Source organism: Acipenser ruthenus, chromosome 3 (assembly GCF_902713425.1).
Source record: "Acipenser ruthenus chromosome 3, fAciRut3.2 maternal haplotype, whole genome shotgun sequence".
Lineage (NCBI taxonomy): Eukaryota > Metazoa > Chordata > Actinopteri > Acipenseriformes > Acipenseridae > Acipenser > Acipenser ruthenus.
The window spans coordinates 100732131-100759634 of NC_081191.1; the positions used below are offsets into that span (position 1 = coordinate 100732131).

Consider the following 27504-nt stretch of genomic DNA (forward strand, 5'->3'; position numbering starts at 1 on the left):
CTATTTAAGACTTTAAATGTAATATTGTTGCAGCAAAACGTGTCGCCACGAGAGGCACTCAGATCGGTGAGCCAACTCTACAGCTGGTGAGTGTGTAGGAGTAAGAAGTTTCAAAGTGAAAGCAAATGCAGAGTTAACCCATTCATCAATGCCTACATTTTTATACTGTGTATCTATGTTTGCACCATGCCTTTTAGCACCCTAAAGGGCCTGGACACACCAGAGTTTCACGTCGCTTTTTTTCGTACCCAGGCATCAATTCCCTTTCCTGGGTTAAAAAAAAGTACTTTCTAGCATTACATTTAGCTCACCCCCACTGTTGGTCTTACCCAATACAAAGAAAATATGGCTGTTTTGGGAAGACATAGAAAGAAGAGATTCATACTGTACATAAGTCTGAACATACATTTCCATTTGAACTTCTTAAAAAGATAACTAGTCTTCTAAAATAAAGAACCTTTGTCTTTAATCATCTTTAGCACTGTGCAATCACAGAATGTGCTTATGCGTATTTGTACGTGTGCGTGTACTTTTTATCTGTATATACATGTTGTGTGCAAACAGTCAATATTATTAGACCACAAAAATACGCAGCAAAATATCTCACCGGTATATCTTGTAGGTCATATAGGGATATTTTTCGTTTAATAAAGACTAGATCCGCAAAAATAAATAAAACAATCAGTCAAATTAATTAATTGCGCAATGCAAATATCGTTTCCTGAATTAATTGTTTATGCTAGGTTTCAGATCGATATTTTAAGTCACTGCATAATACATTTTACAATGCTATAACATGTGTTACATCTATATTAAGGGGAACGGGTCATGTCATTACTTAGCATGGGAAGGGGGAGTGAGTGAATGAGTGGGGAGAATGTGTGTTGCTGTTTTCAGGGGTTGTAGAACATGGATGTGACTGGTTGACAAGCCGGACAGAGGCGGGAAACGACGGGAGGTTATAAAATAAAAGGGGGTGCATGAGCCTGGGAACTGGAGACAATTTAGCTCTGAACTTTAATCAGAAACTTTGGGTGAGCGAGCTGTGCGGGTGACTGAGCGAGCGTGTGAGCTGTGACCGGACAGACTATGCAGTGAAAATGCCAAGACTAAAACGTAGGGTTTTTATTTTGGTGCCGTGAATTCTGGCCCCTGACATAAAACAAACATTTTGAGAATTCAACACCGTCTCCCTGAGTACTACTTCCTAAACATGAAAACGTTGCAATATACTAAATGAAAGGATCAAGCTTATTATGATAGTTTGCAAAATCAAATGAAAGCGTTCAATACAATCAGGATAATAAATAATCATTATTAAAATCTTGTTTGTCTAGTTACTTGTTAAAAACTGTAACTGTAAAAATGTTGTGAAATGGCAGTACATGTTATGAGAATCACATCCATACCAGATGATTTGATTCTTATAAGTGGACCGATATGATTACTGTGGTGAAGTGCTGCACAATCAGTATGTTAGTTTGAGAATTCAAGCTTTGTTCCCTGCAGTGTAATGGGTTGACCACTAGATGTCATGAGTTCCCGCAAGTATGCGCAGGGACCACAAAAAGTACTGTTTAGTTAGTGCTCCAACTGAAAGCAAAATTTATTTTGTTTGTTTGTTTTATTAGCGGTCGGTTCCCCACCGCACTGCAATAAAAATAAAACCAGCACTGGTTTTAAACTGTAAATCAAGACTCCAGCCTGATCATTTACACTGCCCTCGGCCACGTCACATTACAATTAGCAAAAGTGCCTCCACGCGTCAGCAGTTTAAATGCAGTATACAAATGTCAATGGTGCTCAATCACTGAGGACAATACATCAAAACAAGTCCTCGTGGGTAAGCAACTTGTTATATGATCACGATTATGTTTACTCAAACCTGCAGAATCCTATTTTACTACAGTATACTTGAGAAGCAATTGTCTCGTGAGGGTGCCTAGTTTAACTGCTGTGTGGTGTTATGTGTTGAATTAAAATGACATTACAGTACAATATTTTACTGTCAGGACTACCACTGCATTTAAGCATCTGTGGCTTACTTATTTTCTGTTGCGATACAAATCTCACAGTTTTTCATTAAGCGGAGATGCAAAGACCCACTCCCTCCTCCTCCTCATCACCACCGCGCCGCAATCCCACTCCCTCTACATGCATATCACACAGTAACACTGCTGTACTCACAATGTATTCAATGAATGTGTATTCACTTTATTGAAACAAATATTCTCTAACAGACAAGGATATTTCTGAAATGTAACCTGCAAGACTGGTGCTTCCCACTCAGCGACAAGTTACACAAAGCTCACATACAAGCAAAACAAACTTCGGCAGCCATTGAGAAACATGGGTTGACTGTAAATTCTGTTTTGTTAAATTAGTGCACATCAACAGAACTTACCACAATTATTATTATTATTATTATTATTATTATTATTATTATTATTATTATTATTATTATTTATTTTTATTATTTTTTTATTTTATTTATTTAGAATCTCTAATTATTTTACCCCCGATTTTCCTAATTTGGAATGTCGAGTTATTATTTCTCCTCACCGCGACGATTCCCCACACAGCTCAGGGGACCCAAAAGCTCCACGAGCGTCCTCCCATCTCACAGTCCAAGCCGGTTTCCTTTTTGCACCGAGGAACTCAGATGTCAGCAAGCTACCGGTCTCTAGAGGACAGGGACCAACCCAGCAAATCTCTCACTTGGCCTGTAGAGGTTGCTGTAGAGTAATGAGCAGAAACTGTATCTGCCAGTTCCCACCTCCCCAATCCCAGGAGCGCCCAAGCCAATGCAACGTTCCCCAAGAGTCCCCAGCAAGGACCGTCACCTCGCAAAGCCAGGATTCGAACTGGCGACCAACCACAATCTTTGAAAAATAAATCATTACATTCCAAATACTGCCTTGACTTCTAGCCAGTCGAACCGATACTCTGATACTCACCGGTACGGAGTACCGCCACGTCTCAATTTCAAATATTTGAGTCCCGCCACTTCTGAATTTAAAACATTTGAGTAGCACTTTGGCGCTTATCACTGACTATCTGCCTGTTTTCTTTTCCAAACTGTCAGCTGCATTTATGTGACTTTCTAGTTGTTACTTCGTTGTCCCAGCAGCAGCTGCAAGATTTACGTCACAGCAGAGCATAGACTGCAACTCCCAGAGTGCATTACAAAACAACTGAAACTCCCAGAGTGCATTACAAAACAACTGCAACTCCCAGAGTGTATTGCAAAACAGAGCGGGGGAATTTATTTTGAATGGTCCAGGTCAAGTCGCGATTAGATACTGATTAGATAAGATGAGCTGGACAGGGAGAGAGGGAAAGAGAGACAGCTGGACAGGGTGCCTGAGAGACAGCTGGACAGGGAGACACATAGAGATGGAAAGGGAGACAGAGAGAGAGAGAGAGAAAGAGAAAGAGAAAGTTGGGCAGGGAGACAGAGATAGAGGTGGAAAGGGAGCCTGAGAGTACTGGGAGTACCGCCACTTTTTTCCATTTCAAGTACTGCTGGTAGCCACCAGATGTGAAAACAAAATATTACGGCTCCTCAATTGCAAAAAAATGTGCATTTCACATTTTGAAAATATATGGGCGTTCTACCTTTTAAAACGGTAAGACTGGGTAGAATAGTGTTCGGGGTGTGCAGTAAAAACAAAAGTGTTGGGTACAGGCTGAAATGCAAATCTTCTGACAATTACACAGCCACCTGCACAAGTGAAAAAGTTTTGTTTTTTATCTCAGAATATTTGGCTATGAAAGCAACGCAGCAATAAATTAAGACTGTTTTGATATTGAAATGCCTGGCTCATTCGCAACATGCCAGGAAAGTCGTTGGTAATTCAATACCTTTTTTGTTTTTGTTTTTGTTTTTGTTTATAGCAAGCTTATATCACCCTGAACACAAGACTACGCTTGCCTTTCCACCTAGTGTATAATCACAGTACAGTTAATACCTACAGAGAATCGCTCACTCTGCCACTAATCCCCCATAAAAAAAACATTCAAAATACGATGCCAAATGATATGCATGCTCTTTCTTCGTCATGTAAGAAGCAAAGTACATGGATTACACCTCTAAGATGAGAACATTTGTATTGTGTTAGTGCAGAGGAATACTAGAACAGTGAGCACTGAAATGGGTCTACATGCACGTAAATACCATACGAATGGAAAGAATGTGCTGTGAAATCTGAATAAGAAGATCTACTAATACCAACTAGCTATGCTGTGCAAAATTCCATAGGACCACTATAGAAAGTATTTAAACATACTGAAAATTAATCCAGCCCTCTCCCTGAACAGCCTCGTAATGTAGTTAACAGAAAACTATGACAGCCTTCAAATAGAATATCACAAGAATGTACAGTATTATAAAATACACACACACTAACACACACACAAACATAGAATACTGTGACAAAAGCACAGTGATTTATATCAGTTAAAGCACTTCATACAACACATCTGACAAAGTTTAGACTAGTCTACAAGGCAAGAACATACTACTTACAATACTGCTTTGTGCTCATTACAGTAGCTGATGTCAAGTAGCAGCGTTTATAGTACCCCAAAGAAATGCACAGCATACCTTATGCCTGGAAGAACACCAACTGCTATGTCCTTGAAAGAAGTGCACCATATGAATAAAAATAAATAATTTGCAACTTCAGCATAAACCTTTAAAGTCCCACCTGACAACACTGCAGTTCTCAAATCCACTATATTGAGTCAGTGTATAGAACTGCAAGTTATTACTCGGTTCGTGGATCAAATTGTGTTATGAAAGACCTTACACAATTCTGATATGCACATCAGCGCATTAACCTTGTCAATGGCATACGGTTTGATTTTATGTAGTAATTCACTTCCAAGCAGTACAGTCTGACTTACAGTAAAAAATATAGCATAATTGTATAATTACCACCACTACTACTATGACTACTACTAATAATAATATGTTGTATTTATTATTATTAACAAACAACAATAATAATAATAATAATAATCAATTGTATTATTTAACATTCTGTTATATTTGGGCAAAACTCTAGGGCCTTAAATACCAAAAAAAATGCCAACATTTTCTGAAACATCTGTCAAATACGTTGAAATCTATTTGAGTTATGACATGGATACATTAAGGACTAAAAAGACTGAAGTTTATTCCTGGGCCTCTTTTGTAGGGAAAAAAAAAAACTCCCACTAAAAAACTGCACAGTGCTAGTTCAGCGGTGTGCAATTCATATCGCCCGACGCCCGGGACAACATGTTTTGCTGTTCTACTTTACCCATTGGACAAATAGTTTTTATTTATTTTTCCTATGTTCGTTCTGTTGCTAGAAAGACACTCCGGGTATATTTCTAGAGAGCCACGCAAGTTTCTGAAGACTGAACTGTGGAAGTCTAGCACCGAAGCACAAACAATTTAAAAAATGTTTACGTCTCACCCCTATCGCTTCTGATTGGCTAGCTGTGGAAGAAGCTGATCTTTTATTGGTTACAAAGAAACCCAGACATGGCTGCCTGGCAAGGCAGACTAATGTTTTTAACTTAAGGTATTATTTACGTTTTTTGTAAATTAGTAAATAATTGATACTGCTTTCTTAATACATGAACCTGACATTTAAATGGCATTATAGGGCAAATAGGAGGCATGACCGTACCGCCTTATAACCTGTTCCGCAGTATAAAGGACCACCTTATAAGGTGGAGCACTGTAGTTGGCAATGATGTTGTATCTGTGATGCAACAAACTAAAACACCTGTACATCAGAAGTTGGATTCAGGCAGAAGCTATTATTATTATTATTATTATTTGTTTATTTTGCAGACGCCTTTATCCAAGGCGACTTACAGAGACTAGGGTGTGTGAACTATGCATCAGCTGCAGAGTCACTTACAACTACATCTCACCCGAAAGACGGAGCACAAGGAGGTTAAGTGACTTGCTCAGGGTCACACAGTGAGTCGGTGGCTGAGCTAGGATTTGAACCGGGGACATCTTGGTTACAAGCCCTTTTCTTTAACCACTGGACCACACAGCCTCCTCTATTCTTATATTTGAATAACTCCCAAGCGTTGCTTATTATAGTTCTACTTTAGTATGTTATTAAATTTACTAGCAAATGTGTTCTAAACTGCACTGAATGGAACATTTCCTTAAAGTATGTTATAGATGTGTTGAGATGAGGTGGGGTGGGGTCACAGGGAACCTTTTGTGTATCTTGAAGAATTTAGTGAACCTGTCAAGCCAGAAGGCTAGATCCATGTTCACTGTTAAATAAAATCAAAATCCTACAAGTTATATTCTACTGTGTGTTTGTTTTGTGTGACAGTGAGGGGGCAAGTTGATTTTTCTAGCATTTTGTCCCTTGGACAACAATTCTTTTTTTTTGTTGTTGTTAATTGTACACCCCTGATAATTAACATAAACACTTACAAATTATTACTCTAACATCTAAACATGTTAATAGCTCCATAACGGGCATCCAGGTTATATTTGATTTAACACTAGAAGTATTTATTTAGCTCCAGGAGATGTGCAACTTCAACAGGCAATTACACATACCGTATAATAATTCTAACAGAAAAAAAAGATTGATTTTGGCTTTTTTAAATCCACAAACTGTAAATTACACCTCCCTTTAAACAACACGTTTGGACAAGTATAAATAGCTAGGTAAATTATTCACTTTAGCTAACCACCTTTAAAATGGTTAAACTGCGGCTACCCATTATCAATGCTGCAATCAAATGTTGCTTCTGATTATCTACTTTACACGTATTTAAAGGACTATATGTCAGATGTCATTGCCATCAAATATGTGCCATTTGTGCTACAGCTGAACCACCCCCCAAATCCATATCCCCTTTATATGCGTATCCAAACCATAACGAAAGAACACACTGTATCACATTGCATTGCTAAGCAGCTCTTTACCTAGCTGTTGTTTGCGCAGGCTGTGATTGATTTCATTAGACATTAAGGTGTTTACAAGCCTCTGCTTTATTTTGTAGTACTGCATTTCTCAAATCATCATGTTGTTTTACTGCTTTATTTATTTATTGTTTAAAATAATTAGGGCTTTTTTAAATTTACTTAAAAAATTAGAAGTTTCAGTTACAAAGAGGAACAATCTTAAGATACCGACTTAAAACGATTTCAGTCGTATGAAATGTTTAACTTCTGAAGGCACTCGGGCAAAGCTGATGAACCATCCAGTCAAACTCCTCCCTCAGTCAACAACTTCGCATTTGAAGAGTCTCAAGTAATCACCGAGCAGCGTCGATCTTGCCTGGTTGTCTTAATGATTACGTTTGACCTGTTAATACCTTTATTTATTAATCTGTGAAAATAGATGAACACAGCATGTCTGCAACACCACAAAGCCTGTACAAAAAAAATGAAGCTGTGTTTCAAATGAAAGTATGACGACTTTAACAATGTTCTATTCAGGACATTCCAGAAATTAATAATTGGGACCCCGCTGCGATGATCAAAAGTGTAGCGTTTTTAAACAATCCCCCATAGAAATCTGGCAGCACCAGTACACACTATAGATTAATAAATTAAGAGGTATTAACAGGTAAGCCTTAATCATTAAGACGATCAGGCAAGATAGACGCTCAACTGAACAACAGAAAATAATAATAAACAACACAACTCCACCTTTCTGCCTGGAATGTCTTCAGGAGATAGTGTACGCTTCCTGCACACGCAAATTAGAAACTTATCCCTAACTGATCCAGTTTAATTGTGTTTTAATCAATATCTATATCTATATCTATATATATATATCTATATCTATATATATATATATATATATATATATATATATATATATATATAATTTAAAAAGCGCCCACATGTACACACCGTCAACAACAGCCAAGCTACATTTCACTTTACCTCGATAGCAGATGTGCCGTCAATACTGTAGTTTCTTAAAAGCTCCCTTCCTTTACACTCATAAACAGCTGCGGAGATAATGATCGTAACTCTGTTCTCGATGTTTTGTTGGTAGGAAATCAGCTGTATTCCAGCACAAGTAAGCCTGGGATGAGGTGAGTCTACTCCATGCCTCAACTACATTTGTTGCTTCCTTACTTTCTCTTTGAGTGGCACGCAGTTATTTGCATACAGATCTCAGGCAGCCTATGTTACTCCTAGCAGCCATCCACATGTAAAATGAGCTGCGCTAGCCATGACATCAGGAGATCTCCATGGTTACGTAACTCCGCCTCGCTGCATGGCAAACTTACCTGTCAGACTCGCAGCGCGGCTTCAGCTGAGTTTAGATCTCGGAGCTCGAGGACTGAGCACTGAACAGCGCTTTCCTTTCGGTCCGTGTTTGTTGGGAAGTGTTCCTTCCTTTGCAAAGATTAAATCACCGTGTAAACTACAGACATGATAGCCCTGTGAGAAATAGTTTACAATAGCCTTCTTATTCTAATGTTTGTTTGTTTTTTAAATCAGTAATATATGACAGTAGTTGAGACTTAAATAATATTAAAACATGCATGTTTATCATATTTACGAAATAAACTTTCTTTTCAAAATATTTCTTTTCAAATTTTAGTCGTTAAAAGAGGTGTTGTTTAAAAAATGGAACAGGTTATTTAAATATGAGGTCATTGTTTGATAAAAGTATAAAAGCGAGTTTGTGCAGCATTAAACAAATTCATATCCTGCCAACATGTACCTGCAGTAAACGTTTTGTCATCAACATGACAGTGAAATGTTTTTTAATCTGCCTGTGCTTTAAAATACTGTCACACATTGGCTTATTTTGTGACAGGACCTGCTTGTCTTTACAATTTTCCTTCCCCAGCTGTCCTCAATCCAGTTATCTAACCAGCGGATTTAATTTCATTACACACTGGTTAAGCTGTCTTCAAATTAATTTAAGAGATGTAAAATGTTAAAAGATGTACTGCCCCTGACAGACTTTACATTGTTTTAACCCATAACCCTCCTGGAGATGAAATCCACTTATAAATAACCACTGTTTGTATAATGACACAAAGCAAAACAGCCCTTTTTCAGACTGGTTTGATTGAGTTATCAAGGGTACTATCTGCAGGGTCATACTTGCTGTCAAAGAAAGCCTTGTTATCAGTTGTTAACTGCTGGCATCAAATCTTGGCGACAAGGCAAACAAGGATTAAGCAAAGGTTGTCTTTGTGGAGCAGTATCTTTCTCTGTCTCTCACTTAGTCACACTGGAGATGTTCTACAGGTTACACAGTATTGCTGTACATACCACATACAGGAAATGCTATTCTGCCTTGGGTTTCAGTGAAACCAGTTTGTGCCCTTTAGTTCAATGCTGCTACCAGAGAAGAGAAAGTAACTGAACATTCCAAGTTATTAGATTTGAAGTAGACACCGGCTGATCCCTGTGCAAGCGCAGTCACTACCACACCCTTCCTCGTTCACCTGCATGCATACACAACTTCTTGCCTTTTGGTTGACCTTGTAATGCCCTTTATTCTAAACCGACATCTGCATTCTATAGAAACGTGTGCAGCTGTCATCTTGGCGGACCACACAAAAAACAGTATAGCTTACTGAAAAATAAGCACATAAAAAATAAAATTACTATAATATTAAGAATAACCGTAGACTTACCTTTCTTTGTTTTAATGTGATGGATGGGCCGGCCTGTTTCTGTGAGCAAAGTTATTTTAAAATTGGAGTTTTAAAGAATGGTTCTAGTCTACTTTTCATAACACGAATTTACAGGGGAAAAAAAACGGATTCTATGCTTCAGTGCGTAGTTCGGCTGGTCAAGAGTAGGCTACTCAATGTGTTAGCCTCCGTGCTGCTCGTCTCAATCGCTAAACAGTGCTGATATAAACTGCAATGATAGTCTGTTAGTGCAAGCATTTAAAAATGCCAATAATGTATTTTTGTAATGCGTGGATAGTGAACTTCCTGTATCTTTTCATTATCAACAAAAATACATGACTGGCATTTTTAAATGCTTGGCCACTAACAAGGCAAACATTGCGGGTTATGTCAGCCCTGTTACAGAGCGATTGAGACCTGCATGGAAGCTTCATTCATTTTAATTAATTACAATACATGGAAACATTGAAAACCTCCAGTTTAATGTTTACAGCAAACTTTGTTTGAAGGACTGTGTTTTTTTTTTTCTCCAAAGCGCAAGTATATATAATAAAATTGTAATTATTTTTTTTTAAATATAAAAAGTTATTTTTTTTTTAACTGTATCTGTTTTATAAGCGGGATACACACTCTAGGGCTTGTGCGTTGTGTTGCATTAACATATGGCTCTGCTTCGCTTCGTGCCTCCAACCCAAATACAGCCGTATGTTAATGCAACACAATGCATGCCTGTTGTGTGGTAGTTTACAAGCTCCTGTATTGATTGCACATGACCGCAATACACAGAAACTCCCCAGTAAAGAATACATTTCCTTTCCGTAATTATGTAACCTTTCCATGGAACACCTGAAGGGAGCCGGCAGACCACAGATTGAGAACCACTGCACTAAAGGATTCGCTCATGTAAACCTGCAGGAGGTGGGTCTCTCTAAAATGGGAATATGAGAAACAGGTAAGGTAAAATGTTTTACAATTGAAAAACAGTGCTTGTACAACACTATGAAGGTTAAACTATGATACAGTCTTTAAATGTCACAGATACAAAATGCAAAGCTTTAAACATGCTCATTTATCAATTATAAAACAATAAATGCACATGTCTTTGATTACAAAAATAACCACCGGCAAAGTTTATAGCTCAAAAGCCTATATATATATATATATATATATATATATATATATATATATATATATATATATATATATATATATATATATATATATATATATCTATACAGTGCCGTGAAAAGGTATTTGCCCCTGTCTGATTTTCTGCATTTTTGCACATTTTTCACATTGTATTTGATTAGATTTTTTTGTCGGTTGTAGTAGTATATAGAGGGAGTCTGAGAGAAAAAATGACACAAAAGTTTGGTGCTTCTTTCATTTGTTTGGTGTGCAAGGTAATCAAAGATGCAATCTTCAGGTGTGAAAAAGTTATTGCCTCCCCTAGTTAACTTAACCCAATTAAAGGGATAATTAGGGTCAGCTGTTTGAGTACTTTGGTTAACAACCAGGCCTGATTTGGGCCAGCCCTGCCCAATATAAATCTGACTAACTTTGGCCCTTACACATGTTCTAGAGGCACATCATGCCACGAACAAAAGAAATTCCTGAAGACCTCCGGGAAAAAGTTGTTGATGTCTATCAATCTGGAAAGGGTTACAAAGCCATTTCTAAGGCTCTGGGGCTCCACCGAACCACAGTCAGAGCCATATTGTCCAAATGGAGAAAGTTTGGGACAGTAGTGAATCTTCCCAGGAGTGGCCGTCCTGCCAAAATCTCTCCAAGGCGTAAAATCATCCAGGAAGTCACAAAGAACCCTACAACAACATCCAGGGATCTGCAGGCCTCTCTCGCCTCGGCTAAGGTCAGTGTTCATGACTCCACCATCAGAAAGACACTGGGCAAAAATGGGATTCATGGCAGAGTAGCAAGGCGGAAACCATTGCTCACTAAGAAGAACATGAATGCTTGTCTCAAGTTTGCCAAAAAGCACCTGGATGATCCTCAAGAGTTCTGGAACAATGTTCTATGGATAGATGAGTCAAAAGTGGAACTTTTTGGCTGACATGGGCCCCGTTATGTCTGGCGAAAACCAAACACTGCATTCCACAGTAAGAATCTCATACCAACGGTCAAGCATGATGGTGGTAGTGTCATGGTTTGGGATTACTTTGCTACATCAGGACCTGGTCGCCTTGCCGTCATTAAAGGAACCATGAATTCTGCTCTGTATCAGAGAATTCTACAGGAGAATGTCAGGCCATCCATCCGTGAGCTGAAGCTGAAGCGCAGCTGGGTCATGCAGCAAGACAATGATCCGAAACACACAAGCAAGTCTACATCAGAATGGTTGAAGAACAAGAAATTTAAAGTTTTGGAATGGCCTAGTCAAAGTCCAGACCTAAACCCCATTGAGATGTTGTGGCAGGACCTGAAACGAGCAGTTCATGCTCGAAAACCCACAAATGTCACTGAGTTGAAGCAGTTCTTCATGGAGGAGTGGGCCAAAATTCCTCCGCGGCACTGTGAGAGACTAATCAGTAACTACAGGAAGCGTTTGGTTGCAGTTATTGTTGATAAAGGTGGCGTAACCAGTTACTGAGTCTAAGGGGGCGATTACTTTTTGACACGGGGCATTGGGTGTTGCATAACTTTCTTTACTAAATAAATGAAATATGTATCACATTTTTGTGTTATTTGTTCACTCAGGGTCCCTTTTATCTAATATTAGGTTTTGGTTGAAGATCTGTTAACATTCAGTGTCAAAAATATGCAGAAATGCAGAAAATCAGACAGGGGGCAAATACTTTTTCACGACACTGTATATATGAATCAGTGATCAGAAATCCTGGCCTGTATGGGGCTCCCGAGTGGCGCATCCAGTAAAAGGCGCTCCACGTGGAGTACACAGGATGCGCTCTATAGCCTGGATGTCGCCGGTTCGAGTCCAGGCTATTCCACAACCGACCGTGGACGGGAGCTCCCAGGGGACGGCACTCAATTGGCCGAGCGTCGCCTGGGGAGAGGGAGGGTTAGGTCGGCCAGGGTGTCCTCGGCTCACTGCGCAACAGCGACCCCTGTAGTCTGGCAGTGCGCCTGCGGGCTTGCCTGTAAGCTGCCCAGAGCTGCGTTGTCCTCCGACGCTGTAGCTCTGAGGCGGCTGCACGGTGAGTTCGCAGTGTGTAAAGAAGGGGGTGGCTGACGGCACACGCTTCGGAGGACAGCATGTGTTCATCTTCGCCCCTCCAGTCAGCTCAGGGGTGGTAGCGGTGAGCTGAGCCTAAAAAATAATTGGGCATTTCAAATTGGGGAGAAAAAAAAACAACTAATTGGCAAAGACTAAATTATTTAAAAAAAAAAAAAAGAAATCCTGGCCTGTGATTGCTTAAAAACCTCATCATAGGAGGAAAAATAGATTGAACTATTGCCCTAACATCCTTACAACACTGGTCAATAGTCTCAGTCTGCCATGTGATTGGTTCACATCACTGTCAGTCCCGCCCCTTTTCAAAGGAACGCCTTTCTTCCCTGCAGTCTTCACAAGAGTAAATGGCTAAACACTGATTCTGTGAGTTAACAAAAAATTAATTACAAAAGAAGGATGCTCCAAAAACTAAAATGGTGATTAAAATGTCACTGTCACTGTTTTCTGACTTTCTGAAATTCAAACAAATTCAACTCGATGAAAACAAATATGACGGGTGGAATATAAACTGGATTATGCAGCAGTCAGCAAACCAGACAGAGACAGAGAAAAACATTGCTAACTATACGGTATGAACTTCAGAAACATTTTCTGTTATTTATTTGTTACTGTATTTATTTATTTACGTATGCTGTATCAGCTATATTTAAACAAAATATATAAGTCAATATTTATTTATGTATGCTGTATCAGCTATATTTAAACAAAATATATGTCAATATTAATTTACGTATGCTGTATCAGCTATATTTAAACAAAATATATAAGTCAATATTTATTTACGTATGCTGTATCTGCTATATTTAAACAAAATAAAGTTGTATTTACTATCCAAAATTGCCTCACTTATTTTCTTGACTGACTCATATATTAAATATGTACTGCAAACTCAGCCATAGTGGAAAATGAAATGCCCCTCGGGAAGACAGTTGTTACCTCCAGGGTGCAATGCCCCCAGCCTTAAATACTAGTGTATATAATGTGAAGCTATCACCTTGGAGTGTCTGGAGTTACACTTTCATGTGTGGCTTAATGGTCAGAGGTTTCTCTAGTAAAATGTTGTTAACAGCACACCTATTACATTAAGTGGTACCCACATGCTGTTTTGTCTCACAGAAGTAATCCCGTTGAAAGAAAAATGCTATTGTTGCATTTCCTAAAATAGAACTTTCTTTGGCGGTGAGCTGGACAATATTTGGCTATTGACTTTGACTAACTTGCGGATTTCAAAGTACCTGTAATGTGTACGCGTGCATTTGTGCACATCTCATATCATAATGGACGCTTAACTACACAAGCAGAGTCCATCTTTACAACATAATCATTTTAATGACAGAATCTGGAATACTCAGAAGAGCTGTTCTATATTATACTTGATTTGTTCAATTATTTAATCAGCAGCAGCAGGTGTGTCGGCCCCCCGCCCCCCAGGGTTTTAAAATCCATTTGACCTCTTTTTAGTGCAGTTTACCGCTGGTGCCATCTTTCTTGTGTTAGATATGTGTTTCTTGTTTGTGAAACACATTTTTTTTTAAGTACAGTGCTGTAGAAAAAAATATGAAACTCTTCTGCTATCCAATCACTGCCTTTGTGGTAGGTCAAATGACTCGATGGCTGCTAGACCATTGGAGTGAAATTGAGCTACGATACAGGAAGTGATTTTGTACCATGAAGTCATTGTTGTTGTAAAAGCTGACATATTTGAAATTGGAGTTCAAAAAGTAAATACCCTAAATATCTTCAATAGAGGAAAAGGAAGGCCAGTAATAATTCTGTTACTGCTAATAAGAAAATTGATTTTCAAACATTTGGTTAGCACTCATTTAGCGTATGAAAAACAAATGCAGGTCATCTGTTGAGGTGACAGTACAGTACAGTAGATGCCCTTTTCAGCCTTGTATCGATACAAAATATTGCTTTTTTGTTTGGTCAAAAGCCCTATTCTGATGCACATCATTTGGTTCAACAAACAAAAATGACTCCTGTCTTGACTGAAAGAAACTATTTTATTTTTTCTTACAGCATAATTAAACATATCCCTCTGAAACTTTGACAGATCTTAAGAGGAATAAAACAGTAAGCATGTAGCATAGATAATAGGGAGCTTACACTTTAATTAAATATCATAGTAGACAGCACAGAAATACCTGCAAACGCACACAACCCCAGGTGCAAACTATTCCTGGGCCACAGTCCTTGAACAAAATGAATTCCTGAACACAAAGCTGAAATCAGGGCACTATACAGTAGGACGCCTACGACCATACTTGATTTCAGGATTTCTGCTTTCCAATTGCTCTGTGTAATAACCTCTTATGCACTGATGAATTCTAAGTAGACGGTCAGCACTCATGCTTGTCCTGAAATAACAGCACTTACAACCACTGTCAAGAGGAAGATAGTTTCGTTAGGGCCTGTGGTCAAAATAGCTACGTGCAGTGAGCGGTCCTTGTTTAAAACGTGGGTAGCAAAAGTACATATCAGTATATGATGTCTGTGTATGGGATCTGCACAGGCAGAAAGATCTTGACTTTTCATGTTTAAATTATTCAATTATTCTATGCTTAAAAAGAATTCCTCAAATAACAAAGTTACACAAGCCTGAACCATAGGGTGGAACTGATGTATGCTGCTTTTACTGGAACAAAATGAAGACTCATAATGTTTTGCATTCAACAGAGCAAATCCTATCTGAAACACATTTTTTCCCTTGAGGGATATGAGTTTGTCTCTTCTTTCCACAACATTTTCAAACTCAAACTATTATTGAAACACCGGGGATCAGGAGTTTAAACACTTTCTTTTAGAAACTACCGTCTCAGTTTGGCTGTACCAGATAGCTCAGCAATTAACCTTTCAGATGAGGTCACCAGTATGCATTTTGGGCATTCCTCTGTGTAACTATAAACCCCAAAAGAAATACTGGAAATGTAACCTAAATAGCAGTATAATCCCAGATGTAGGACGTATCACACAAAAGCTCTTTTTACATTAAACGTTAGTAAAGGCCTTGTAACCAGTAGGTCCCCGGTTCAAATCCCACCTCAGCCACTGACTCACTGTGTGACCTTGAGCAAGTCACTTAACCTCCTTGTGCTCCGTCTTTCGGGTCAGACGTAATTGTAAGTGACTCTGCAGCTGATGCATAGTTCACACACCCTAGTCTCTGTAAGTCGCCTTGGATAAAGGCGTCTGCTAAATAAACAAATAATAATAATAATTAAATCATTACATTTTTAGAATAAAGCTGTGAAATCTATGGGGTATGAGAAGTTACCCTGGCAAAGTATATATGCATAAGTAATAAAATATACACTCAGCGATCGAAGGGGATACGGGCAGATTTTATTTATCTTTTTTAGACCAAATTACTTGGTGTATAAGGGACTCTGAAACCCCATACATTTACATTATTAACTATTAATTACCGGTACTAATTCCAAAACATTTGTTTTTAAGAAAAGTGGTGCAAACTTTGAACCTGAGCAAGTCAATCTGCCCCATGCTAGCACTTGCTTACATTTCCTGTACTAGCTTACATTTCCTGGAATGGGGTGCTGTATTTAGACAGATTGCGGCAATCCGAATACCAACATTTATGACAAGAATATTAATAGGCACACGACCCTCATCCTACTCAGACTGAGATTTGTATACATTTTATCTTGCCAAGGTTAACTTAATCAGTTTCTAAAATTCTAGGAGTCAGCCAGTGTCTGAAAAAGCAAAATACAGCCTACGTGACAGCTTTATTAGTGAGATCATGCAGCCACTGAGCTGTGCAGCATATGCCCTTTTGAAACATTTTAATTGAATGAAGAAAGAGGGTTGCAAAAAGATTAAAATTAAGAAGAAAACAAATTGAAGAATACCACAGTCAAATACTTAACCCCTTACAAGCAACTCTTTTTCTGGAATTGTCTGTCTTGTTTTAAATTGACTTATTCATTGAATGCCTTAAGTGCAGTTAGCTTTTGAATGAATTAAATCTGAGTTAGATGTTTTTTCTGTTGTTTAGGTAGAGTGAAAGGAAGATCAAGCGCTCTGTACTCTGAATACGTCAACACCAGTGCCTAAGAGAATGAAAGCATATTGAACATAGCCTTTGATTTGTGTCCTTCAAGAACCCACAAGGTTATTCTGAAAAGTTTTGCTTTTCTTTTTTTGTCAAGAATCATGTATGTTTCAGCAGACATATTTTGTTTTAACTTTAAATTCATATTACAGTGAAGCTATTGATACTGGTGGACACATTGCTGAGTGAGGAGGGGTAACCACATAAAACAAATATTAATAGTACGTAGTTCAACAAATAAACTTCAATGCAGTTAGAAGTATTCCATTATTGGCACAACTATTGCACAGCACATTAACACATCTCTTCTATGCTATGATTAAGACCCCATTTACATTCTGAGATGTAATTGTAATTTTAATAACTAACATCTAATTTGTGTATAGCAACTGTAACTATTAATATAGTAACTGTGTTCTTGCCATGCTAAAGTATTCAGTTTATTAAAGCAGTCAACTAATTTTACACACTATACATAAACAACATACAGCAATAAATAGTCATTACAATGCTTCCATTTCTACCCCATGGTTTATGTAGCATGGTAACACATATATTAAACAGATATCTTTGTATCTTTAGTCATTTACTGTTAGCAAATAATTACTGTGAGATAGTGTAGTCCTGTGTGAAGAGGACTACATCTCCCAGAAGGGCACAGCCTTAATTTGTTAATTGTTTAATTTCATTTGGTAATTGATTCATTGTATTGTTTGATTGAATTATTATTTGTTAATTGTTCTGGCAGTTGGCCTTGTTATTGTGAATTGAGGCCAGCTGCCAGGTATAAAAAGAAAGCAGCCAGTCTGCTCAGGGCTGCTGTGTGAAGAGCCCGCTTGAGAATGCTTGCAGGCGTACAAAGAGAAAAGGTAGTGTGAAACCTTTTGTGGAGTGTGCTGTGTAATATTGTGTTTGTTTTGTTTGGCAACAGGAAAACAGCTTCGCTGTCCTGTTTTTACTTTAGGTTCCTGGGTTGTGTTTAGTTATTGCTCGATTAGAGCTAGGTGTTTTTTTTTTTTGTTTGTTTTTTTTTTGTGTGTGTTTATTATTAAAATATGGTGAATGTGTGTTAAAAAAAACCTCAATTTCTGTGTCCTGGGTCAATTTTTAAAGGGGCGAAGAACCCAAGTGGGTGCAAGTCTTTTACATTACTTAGAAAATAGACCAGAAATGTTGTTTTTGAAACATTTCCATCTATTTTCCCATTACAACTCCCACACAGAAACACCCATTAGACATGGCTGATGTTGAATTTAACATTTTTCAATGACAAAACATTGCAGGGATGGTGGTTAGAACAAGACATTGACCGGGAAACTGAAACAGAAACTGTAAGATTTTTTTTTTTTTTTCTGTTTTGTTTTTAAATTGATTAGGTTGTGGTTTTAGATCAAATCAAACTATCATCAGTAACATTTTTGTTAAAATATTTAGGGCCGTCTATTACGTGACTTTATGGCTATAGTATAAGTTGGAGTTCTATGGCCCTATTCAATCTTCCAAACCTCTTCTGCTAACATTAGGCTGAAAACACACGCATATATAGATTGTGCCTTAGAAAAATGTAATTGATAGAGAGCAATAGATGAGTGACATAAAATGATTTCAGTCCTTTTTATTACTATGTCGCATGAATGTCATCTTTAACCATGTGTATACCCAGTTAAAAATATTTATGTTTTTTCCTTTTTAAATGAAGGCATGAAGGTGATTTTTTTTAAACCATATGAAGCATCCCATTGAATTCCGATAATTGTAGATGCTTTCTTAAATATGTATGAGCAACAAAATGAGTCTGAAGCTGAGATCTGAATGCTTTAAATGCATAGTGGTAAATATTGTTCCAAGTTTTATTCATAGATATTGTTACTAGAGAATGTATATCAAGTTACGCAGCAAGAAATAGCTCTGAATAAAAGAAATAAAGACCTTAATGTCACTGAATCCCGCCCAGCCTGTGCTGCATGTTAGCACACGGTATTTGTATTATGCTCTCATGGTCATGTATGTTTGCAGGACTATCTCTATTTCCTGGCACCAGACTATACAAAAACATTAGAAATGCTTGCAGTAAAACCCTGTCAGTAAGCTAAAGGGTGAACCATTACAGCAATGCAATGCGTTTCAACTGTTCGAGGGACCCTTCTTCACTATTACTGTCTCTGAATGATTCAGGGAAGTGGAAACCACCTACTATACCAGCCCACTACCAAAGTTAGTCTTGTAACTGAAACTGTTTTGCAACAGACTGATGCAGCTTTTGTAACGCCTTCATCATTATTATTATTATTATTATTATTATTATTATTATTTATTTATTTCTTAGACGCCCTTATCCAGGGCGACTTACAATCGTAAGCAAATACATTTCAAGTGTTAGAATGCAAGAAATACAATAACTTTTGTTCAAGTGTGACAAACCACAATTCAATAATATATTCATCATAATTTTCTTATTTCGTTTTTATATATATTTTAAAACTGTTTGTGTGAACTCTATGGAGTTTGAGAAGTTGCACTGCTACAACTTTGGGGGGGGGGGGGGGGAAATATATGCATTATAAAATAGATACATACAGAGGAAACATGGTACAATTGTGCACACAGTGACTGAAGGGGCTATAATTGAGCAGCACGTAATTGACTTCAGTTTGCTTAGTGGTTATAATCCCAAGTTTCCTTCATGGTTATAAAATCAACATAAATCTGAGCTTTTTACTTTGAAAAGGGGGGTTTTAATACTTTTGAGAGGCAGTTCATGTACACAAAATTATTGCAGTTGTTTCCAATTGTGTTTCCAAGGTAAAGTACAGTGTTTGATTTTAAGTAACCTTTTTATTGTTGACTTTTACCCATTTTTAAATGCCTTACCGCTGCAATGCTCAACACCTTACCAATTAAGAGGGCTGACGATCAACAGGCGACCAGCCAATTGCCTCTTTCACCTTTGTAACAAATGTTACCAAGATACATAATCATGGAGGCAAGGCTCAGCTGCTTGGCCAGCAGGGGTAGCTAAAATGTGATGTGGCAAACTATCCCCAGATGATTTCCCTCCCTAACCCACAGGAGAGTAAAGGCCATTGAAGCAGTATTTTACTGAACCCTAGCATTCAGCCTCTGGGCTAGTTCTGTTGCTCTAATCTGTCTGATTTCTCTTGCTATGGATTAATTTAAGCAGAGATGTCAAGAAAACTTACAGCCCTATAAACTTCCATGGCATATTCATAAACAATTACAAAAAATGAAGAATCCTGATTAAATTCTTTCTTCTCTCTGTGCCTCTCAGAAACAATTGCTAAATATATATATAAATATAATGTTAAAGTCTGAGGCTTTTTTTATTGCATTACTTATCTACTGATAATTGTTATCATACCCAGAAGAGAAATAATGGATGGATGGTGCTTTAAAACCTTGACTTTATCAGGAACTCCTCCATACTCCTGAAAAAACACCAGACCAACCTAAAGATAAACAATGGAACAGCTTCAAGTGTCCTACCTGCTCTCTGAGTCGCTCTTGGTGACCCGAAATGGCTGATGCGTGATGTGGATATTTCTGTTTCAAATGCTCTAGAAAAGCCTCTCTTTTTCTATCCATGTCTGAGGTCTGCATTCCTAGTATCTCTTTGGAGCTCCTTGGCCCTCCTACTGTGTGTCTTCGTGGGATATTCCGGGCAGGTTTAGTGTTCAAAGCACTGCTCTGCTTTTTGCTGAGGTGTTGGGCATCCTCTGGTGATGTTACTCGTAAATTACTGTTCCCTTGTTCTGTAACAGAAAAAAAGTTTACTGAGGATTTTACATGATTCTAATTAAACAAAAAGAAACCCTACACCCTGTGTCTGAAAAATGTAAAGATAGCTGGAATCCGAAGGGAACCCCAGAAGACCATAATCACGTACATTACTGCAAAGTTACTGCCAGCAACTCCTACCACCCTGTGCAACTCCCTTCCAATCACTGTGTCTCCTCTGGGTGATGAGATCAGGGTAATATTCTCCCAGGAAATTAAACTGACATAACAAGGGCAAACTGATAACAGTTCATTATATGTTTATAGTTTTACAAAGTGCAGTCTCATATCAAAGGAATTAGCATCAAGAATTATCTTGGTTTATTTGACAAACCAATCCCTCAGGGGTAGACGACCTCCAGATCTTTGTTTCAACCATGTCCTTATAACTTGAACCAATAATTTCTCCGACCAGGTCCTAAAGTATTTAACTATTTTTATTAAACATTAAACCTGTCGTGGAACATGGAACTTAATAAATACTGGTGCAATTTTCAAGTGGATTATTTACAAAGAAACATCATGTTTTCAAGATCAGTCCATTCTTTAGTATCAGCGATCATTAAGCTGAATGGTGGGAGTATAGAAACCACAGAAGGAACAGTGGTACATAATTATGGAACACGACTGCAACAGACTAACAGGGGACACAATGTTTTAAGATGTATTGTTGTTTATCCATCACCAAGGTCTGTGTATAATTACCAAAGTAAACAGAATCTGGGCAGAGTGATCTAAAGATAACAATGCAACTGAGGGAGAGGGCATAATAAAATAACACTTTCAAGGATTATCGTGTGCCAACTATTTCATGAGTCAGAAGGTCAATAGTTTTCTCATTATAAGAGTCCACAATGACAGGCTTTAGTGTTCATTTTGTTGTCAAACACAATGAAATACTGGTTGGGATTTCCTTTCCTAGTTTGCTGCTGGGAGCGACCAAAAGAAGCTGACACTGACCTGCTCTACATCATTTCAATTTCTTAACTAGACCTATCTTTGCAGGTAAAGGGAGGCTATGATGAGGTTGTGCAATGCCCTGGTGAGACCATGTACATTGGACACACGTTGAGGTTGTGTGGAGACAAATGCAGGACAGAGTGCAGAAGGCAGTTCTTTACACAGAGTGTTGGGTGTATAATACGTTCTTTGCAGCTTATTCAAGAGCCGTCTGGTTGCTGTTCTGGGAAGTTCTATGGGCCCCATAACCTCTCGTTCATATCTTTTTTATGTTTTTATGTTTGTAATATTGGAAAAGTTATGCATTTTCCACACAATTTTACTATCTACACAGGCATTATAACGAGAAAAAATGCATTCACAAAGCTGTATATATGTGTGTGTGTATATATATATATATATATATATATATACATACACATATTCGCTTAGCATGTTACAACAAAATCTGTTCCTGGCCTACATGCAGTTTTTTTTTAAAAAATCTGTATCTGTTACAGCTTGTTCACTACAGGTACTTCAATGTCAACAATGCAGTTAAGAGTTTCTAATATTGGTAACTTGTGTAATAAAATCAGCAAACTAAACACATTTTATCCCAACTCTGCTGTTTCCATGTGCCATCTTACTTGATCCTTCTACTTCAAAGATACACATTTGAATTTGAATCTGCATATCTCAATGACCTGGTAAGCTCCAGGCTGCACCTTGAGATTTGCAGATACCTGTTTTTATTTTTTATTTGTTTTGCTTTGTTTTATTGAAGTATGTGGGTGGTGCAGATCTTTTGTAATACGGTATGGACCATTAATCTGGAATGTCCTTCCTTGAAAACATTGTTTGTCTGCTGCTGTGTTCAACAATTCAAGACCGACCACACGTGTATATTGTGCAGCACACAGGAATATCCCCTAGAAAGTGTCCTGAGGGCATCAGATGATTCTTAATGGTTAGGTTTAGGGTTAGTTATTGGGTTTGAGGTTAAGTTTTAGAGCAGGGGTTGCATAAGGTTAGGGTTGGGGTTGGGTTAGGGACAGGGTGCCTTGATTTCGTAGAGTTGCCGAGCTCTGGAAGTGAAAGGTGGGAGTAAATGGCAAATGCCCTCGAATCATCTGATGCCCTCAGAACACTTTCTAGGGGATATTCCTTTATGCTGCTGTATATTGTAGCTTATCTGTATTCTTACTTTAGTAGAATGAACCACATCTTGTTTTCTATATGCATTCACAGCCCTGTGACAGAGGTCTTGCTACATGTGATGATGGGAGACGTGATTTTGATGATTGATTGAATGATCTGGATGACGTGGATGTGTGTTCGTTGCTTGATTGACGGGAGACGCAGACTAGAAGGTTGTGATTGACAAGCCTCACAGGTGTGCAGGTTTATTTTACGTAGTACAGACAAACCCCACGTGACGCTACCAGCAATGGTAGCTCACGGGGGACATATGTCCTGGTGTACAAAAGGCAAAACAGACACTGTATAAAATAAACTGTCAAATAAAAGGTGCTGTGACGATGGCTCACGCTACTCCGCTAACAAATGGAGGTCCCGCTTCCACACCTGTCTGCTATACTGGGTGGGATCTACTATCCCGAAACTAACTCCCTGTCCCACGGGCAGTTCACCCAACTCCAACCTCATATACACACGGTCGTTGGCGCATTGCAGCATCCTTCACCTCCCGACTTCAGAATATGCACACAATCGCCTTTAGAGGTGGTCGCTTCGTTTCCTGAACCCAGTCATTCAGCAGCACAGACGGACCGATACTTCGGCAGCAGTAGTGCTCTGACCTCTATGGCTTACCGCAGCCTTGATCTGTGTAATCGGGACCCTTTCGTTCCTGGCGCTCCGCTGCACCACGCCCACCTGCTGATTAGAAGCTCGCAGCTGGTCAACAAACACACACGCTGCTCGGTCCAGCAGCTATTAACACAGCAGCCAGGCTGCTACACACAGAGCGTCAGGTTCCCCATTAAAACTAATCCCGTTCTTATTTACACAATCACAACACTCGTATGTACAATAAACAACTCAGAAGCCCCCTCCTTATTGCATTGCCCTAGCCCTGCCACAAGCACCATTGGTGTAAGGTAAAGTTTGTAACTAAAACATAAAAAAGTATTTCATATGAAATTTGACAGCAATTAACTAGTGCTTTTAAAACTATAAACCCTTCCATTGAAGTTTTTGTCCCAGTATAATCCCTACTTGGAGGGAGGGAGGCTAGCGTACATATATACCATACATCACAGTGGAATGGGGGTGCTTAGATATAATTTTACAAGCCAAGCAATGTGCCAGGGGCCATGCTATACACTTTAAGCCAGAAATCAGCAATAATACATTTTGAGAGAGTCAGGCAAGTGGCTTGACAAAACAGGTTTGTTTCAGTACTTCAGTATTCCTGGATGAGCCTGCCTCGTTAGCTCATACTACATTTTTGCATGTACATGGGCTGAATTAAATATTGAGCTATATGTAGAATGTCTAAAATGAAAGACAACACAAAGATAATGTTTAGCTACCTTTCTAAATAAGTTATAGAACAGACAATGGCAAAAATAACATTATACAGTATTAGCATAATCTGATTCAATCTGATACAAAAAAAAAACTAAATAACAATATTTAAACTATTATGATGTTGATATTTGCAATTATAGGCTACACCATTATATGTTAACTTTGTTAAGTAAAATAAATAAATAAACAAATACATAAATAAATAAAATACCCCCCCCCCCCCGCCATCCCCAACTTCTCTACCACCATTCAAAAGTGATTGGTCCACAGGCAATATCTTAACCTATGACCTTATTGAAGTTAATAGGCATGACTGCTGCTGACTACACAGAGCTGAGGGCACTATGACTTAAATTACTCCCACACAGTAATGATATTCCTTTTACTTAGGTAGTCCAAAACCATGTTGATGAACCTATTCATTTCAACTTTAATTAAAAGGGAATTAAAGCCGAATGGGACTGTATCATAACAACTGCTCTTGTTTGAAACAGTAAAGGTCTGTAGCCAGGATTAAATGAAACTGACTGATAGTTTATCTCCCGAGGCAACTGCTAATGCCAAACAATCATCATTGGAAATAGCCTCCTTGCTGTGCAGTGGGTACAACCAAGACAATATTCTATTCCTTACAATGGTGAGAGGCATAAGCGTCAGCCAGATTTCTGGATAAGTGTGTTGAGTGGACCTTTACTAGCACCCCCCCCCCCCTTCTGCCCCTTCTCCCCCATCCCACCTTGTTACCCTGGCTAAAACAAAGCTGGCTACTTGTCTTCTCTCCCTCCTAGAAAATCTCCCATCCCAAACTCCTTTGTAAACCAAGAAGAAAGAACCAAGATACAGTCTAAAGTATAACGTTAGACACGGCAAGCCTACAGAAAGATTTTACTTTTTCCTCCTTTGAGGCCAGTCTGTTAGGTATCACATTGCAGCAGGCGTTAAATTTACATGAAATCTATATACCATACCCTGGTCTGCAGTTGGTATTGAGTACTACAAAAAAAAAAAACTTTCCCTGGAATGATGGCTCATTTTCAGTCCCATTTTTAACACACAAACGCACCACTGCCTGCTTTCCCACTACGTTCCCCGACAGTCTATTAAATAGTAAAGAAAAAAAAGCAGTCAAGGCCCACGCTTACAGCAGCTCAATACTCTGGAGAGTACGTCGCTTACCTTCAAAAAGGTCGGCTGTCTGAACACATCAAGCTCTCCTCAGATGTTTGGGCTGAATTTCCTTCCATTGGTTATTGGCAAAAAGAAAAAGAAAAAACAAAGAAAAAAAAACAGTCTGCAAAAGATTCAAAGCTGAGTTGCCAAGGAAAGGTTTCACAGCATCTACCCCATGTACAATGCCCACTGGGGGCTTTCAAAGTTAACTGCATTCCTCAGCAGCGAATGTCTACCATTGAGCAGTAATGGCACACAGCATGACTGGAGTCGTGGGCAGAGCTTTAAGAGTCTATTGCTAAAATGGTCCCTGAGCTGCTCTGTGAGGGCCCCAACAGGTGTCAGTCTGTGATGCAGAATCTAGTTGGACTACTTTTTCCACTGAAATGCTGTAGTACCGAGGTCATTGAGCTGGCACACAATTAGTCTTATGAGCAACATTCATGTGTGTATGTATGTTTCACTTAACATATGGTGATTCAATGTCGGGATCATGACTGCTTGTATGGTTATGGTGAGAGTGGTCGCTGGTCCACAGCCTGTTACAAGGAGAAGAAGCCACCGCCCTCTGAAAGAGGAACTGATCTGGCAATGCCAGGTCAGCAGGGTGGACCATGAGAAAGCCCTTCCCCCCCAAAAGCCGAACACCGAGCGGAACCGCCAACTCCACTTAAGTGAGAGATGGAGAGATGGCCCCCACTCCAGGCATACTAGCAATATTCTGTTTGACCGAATAGATATCAGACTGATATCTGATAAGGTACTGGTTAATGTTTATGTAGTGAAGCTCAGGTAATGACTGCTACAGAGGGTATTACTGATCAAACTCAGTTAATGACCCTGCTGGGGGTATTACTTCTGTTATAAATGGCGAGCACAAAGCAACAAGGTGTAGCAGAAAAACAAATTCCTCCAAAATAGAAAAACTAACCAAACCAAATATATAGATTTCACGTTTAAATCGACTATGTTCACCAAAACTGCAAGAACCTGTTCGTGACTGGAGAATTTCACTCTCGGGAAGAAGGAGTCCCCTAACGGCAGAAACTGACAATGGCTCAACTTACGATGAAAAAAGGAAGGATAGAACAATCAGTCTCATGGTTTAAATGTGCTATCCCATGATTCAATGCGCGTATCACTACGGGTGCCATTGGTGGAGGGCAAAGCATATGACAGACAGCAGAAGAAACAGACTTTCCTACAATTTCAAATTTTGTAATATAATTTATTACCAAAATTGCATAGGGAAGTATTGCAAGCCAGAACGTGTATCCATGCTGCCATAATTAATGTAGACAGAGCAAACTCAGTCGTAAGCGTAGAGGTAATGAAACACCTCAGTAAGAATGAATGTGTTGCTACCAATTCTGGAGCCTGAATGGGTCAGTGGGGTTGATGCAACAGGCTTGGGACTGTACAAACAAGTTAAAGCACAACAAAACACAGAGCATGGCGGAACATATGCGGCACTGTAAAGCCGAGAGAGTCATGGTGAGCCCCCAAACAAAACGCATGTAGACAAACCAGGGCGAACCGCTCCTACAAAGTTTCTCACAACCAAAGCACAGAAAAATAACAATGTAAGCAAAACCCTGGCGATGCAAGGGTAAGCACGGACTGCAGACACAAAAACGACAAGTGGGATCTATTTTTTTTTTTATCGGTAGCGCAGTTGTAGGGTTAGAACTGGGATTGTGATGGCAACGCCCAGGTGAGTTTTCCAGAGATTTATATAACATACGAGGAAGCGATCTGATGAGAGAACAATTATTCAGAGATCCTAATGAGAGAGCAATTATTCAATAATCCCTCCCCCGAATTTCAGCCTAAGCTTCTAATGTAACATGAAACATAATATGACCTGTATGTGCAGGTGCGCAGTGAGAAGGGGACACAGCTGTGGCAGTAATTAAAATGCTTTGAATTAATTTGTAAATCCTGTTTAATGAACTATTTAATGAAATAACTATTGTAATCAATTAATAAAACTAATGGACGAACTTGACCGCTGTTTTAATAAAAAGGAGAACATTCTGTCTAACTTCTCTGGTCTCTACAAATGCACTACACTTTGAACTGCAGTTGTCATTAATGTGGTCTCACAAGGTCT

The 27504-nt window shown here is 38.8% G+C and overlaps 1 protein-coding gene across 12 annotated transcripts in view; it reads right to left on the reverse strand.

Moving 5' to 3' along the window:
• Positions 1–27504, reverse strand: part of LOC117435469 (sickle tail protein homolog) — a 221321-nt gene that overhangs the window by 81643 nt on the left and 112174 nt on the right. For 10 of the 12 annotated variants that reach the window (XM_059019803.1, XM_059019802.1, XM_059019800.1 and 7 more), the window contains exon 2: positions 20439–20704. In XM_059019803.1, coding sequence (XP_058875786.1) covers positions 20439–20704 — 266 coding nt within the window. Of the gene's footprint in view, positions 1–7927; positions 8194–20438; positions 20705–27504 lie in introns of those variants that run through there. The other 2 variants (XM_059019810.1, XM_059019812.1) reach the window with 1 other exon arrangement.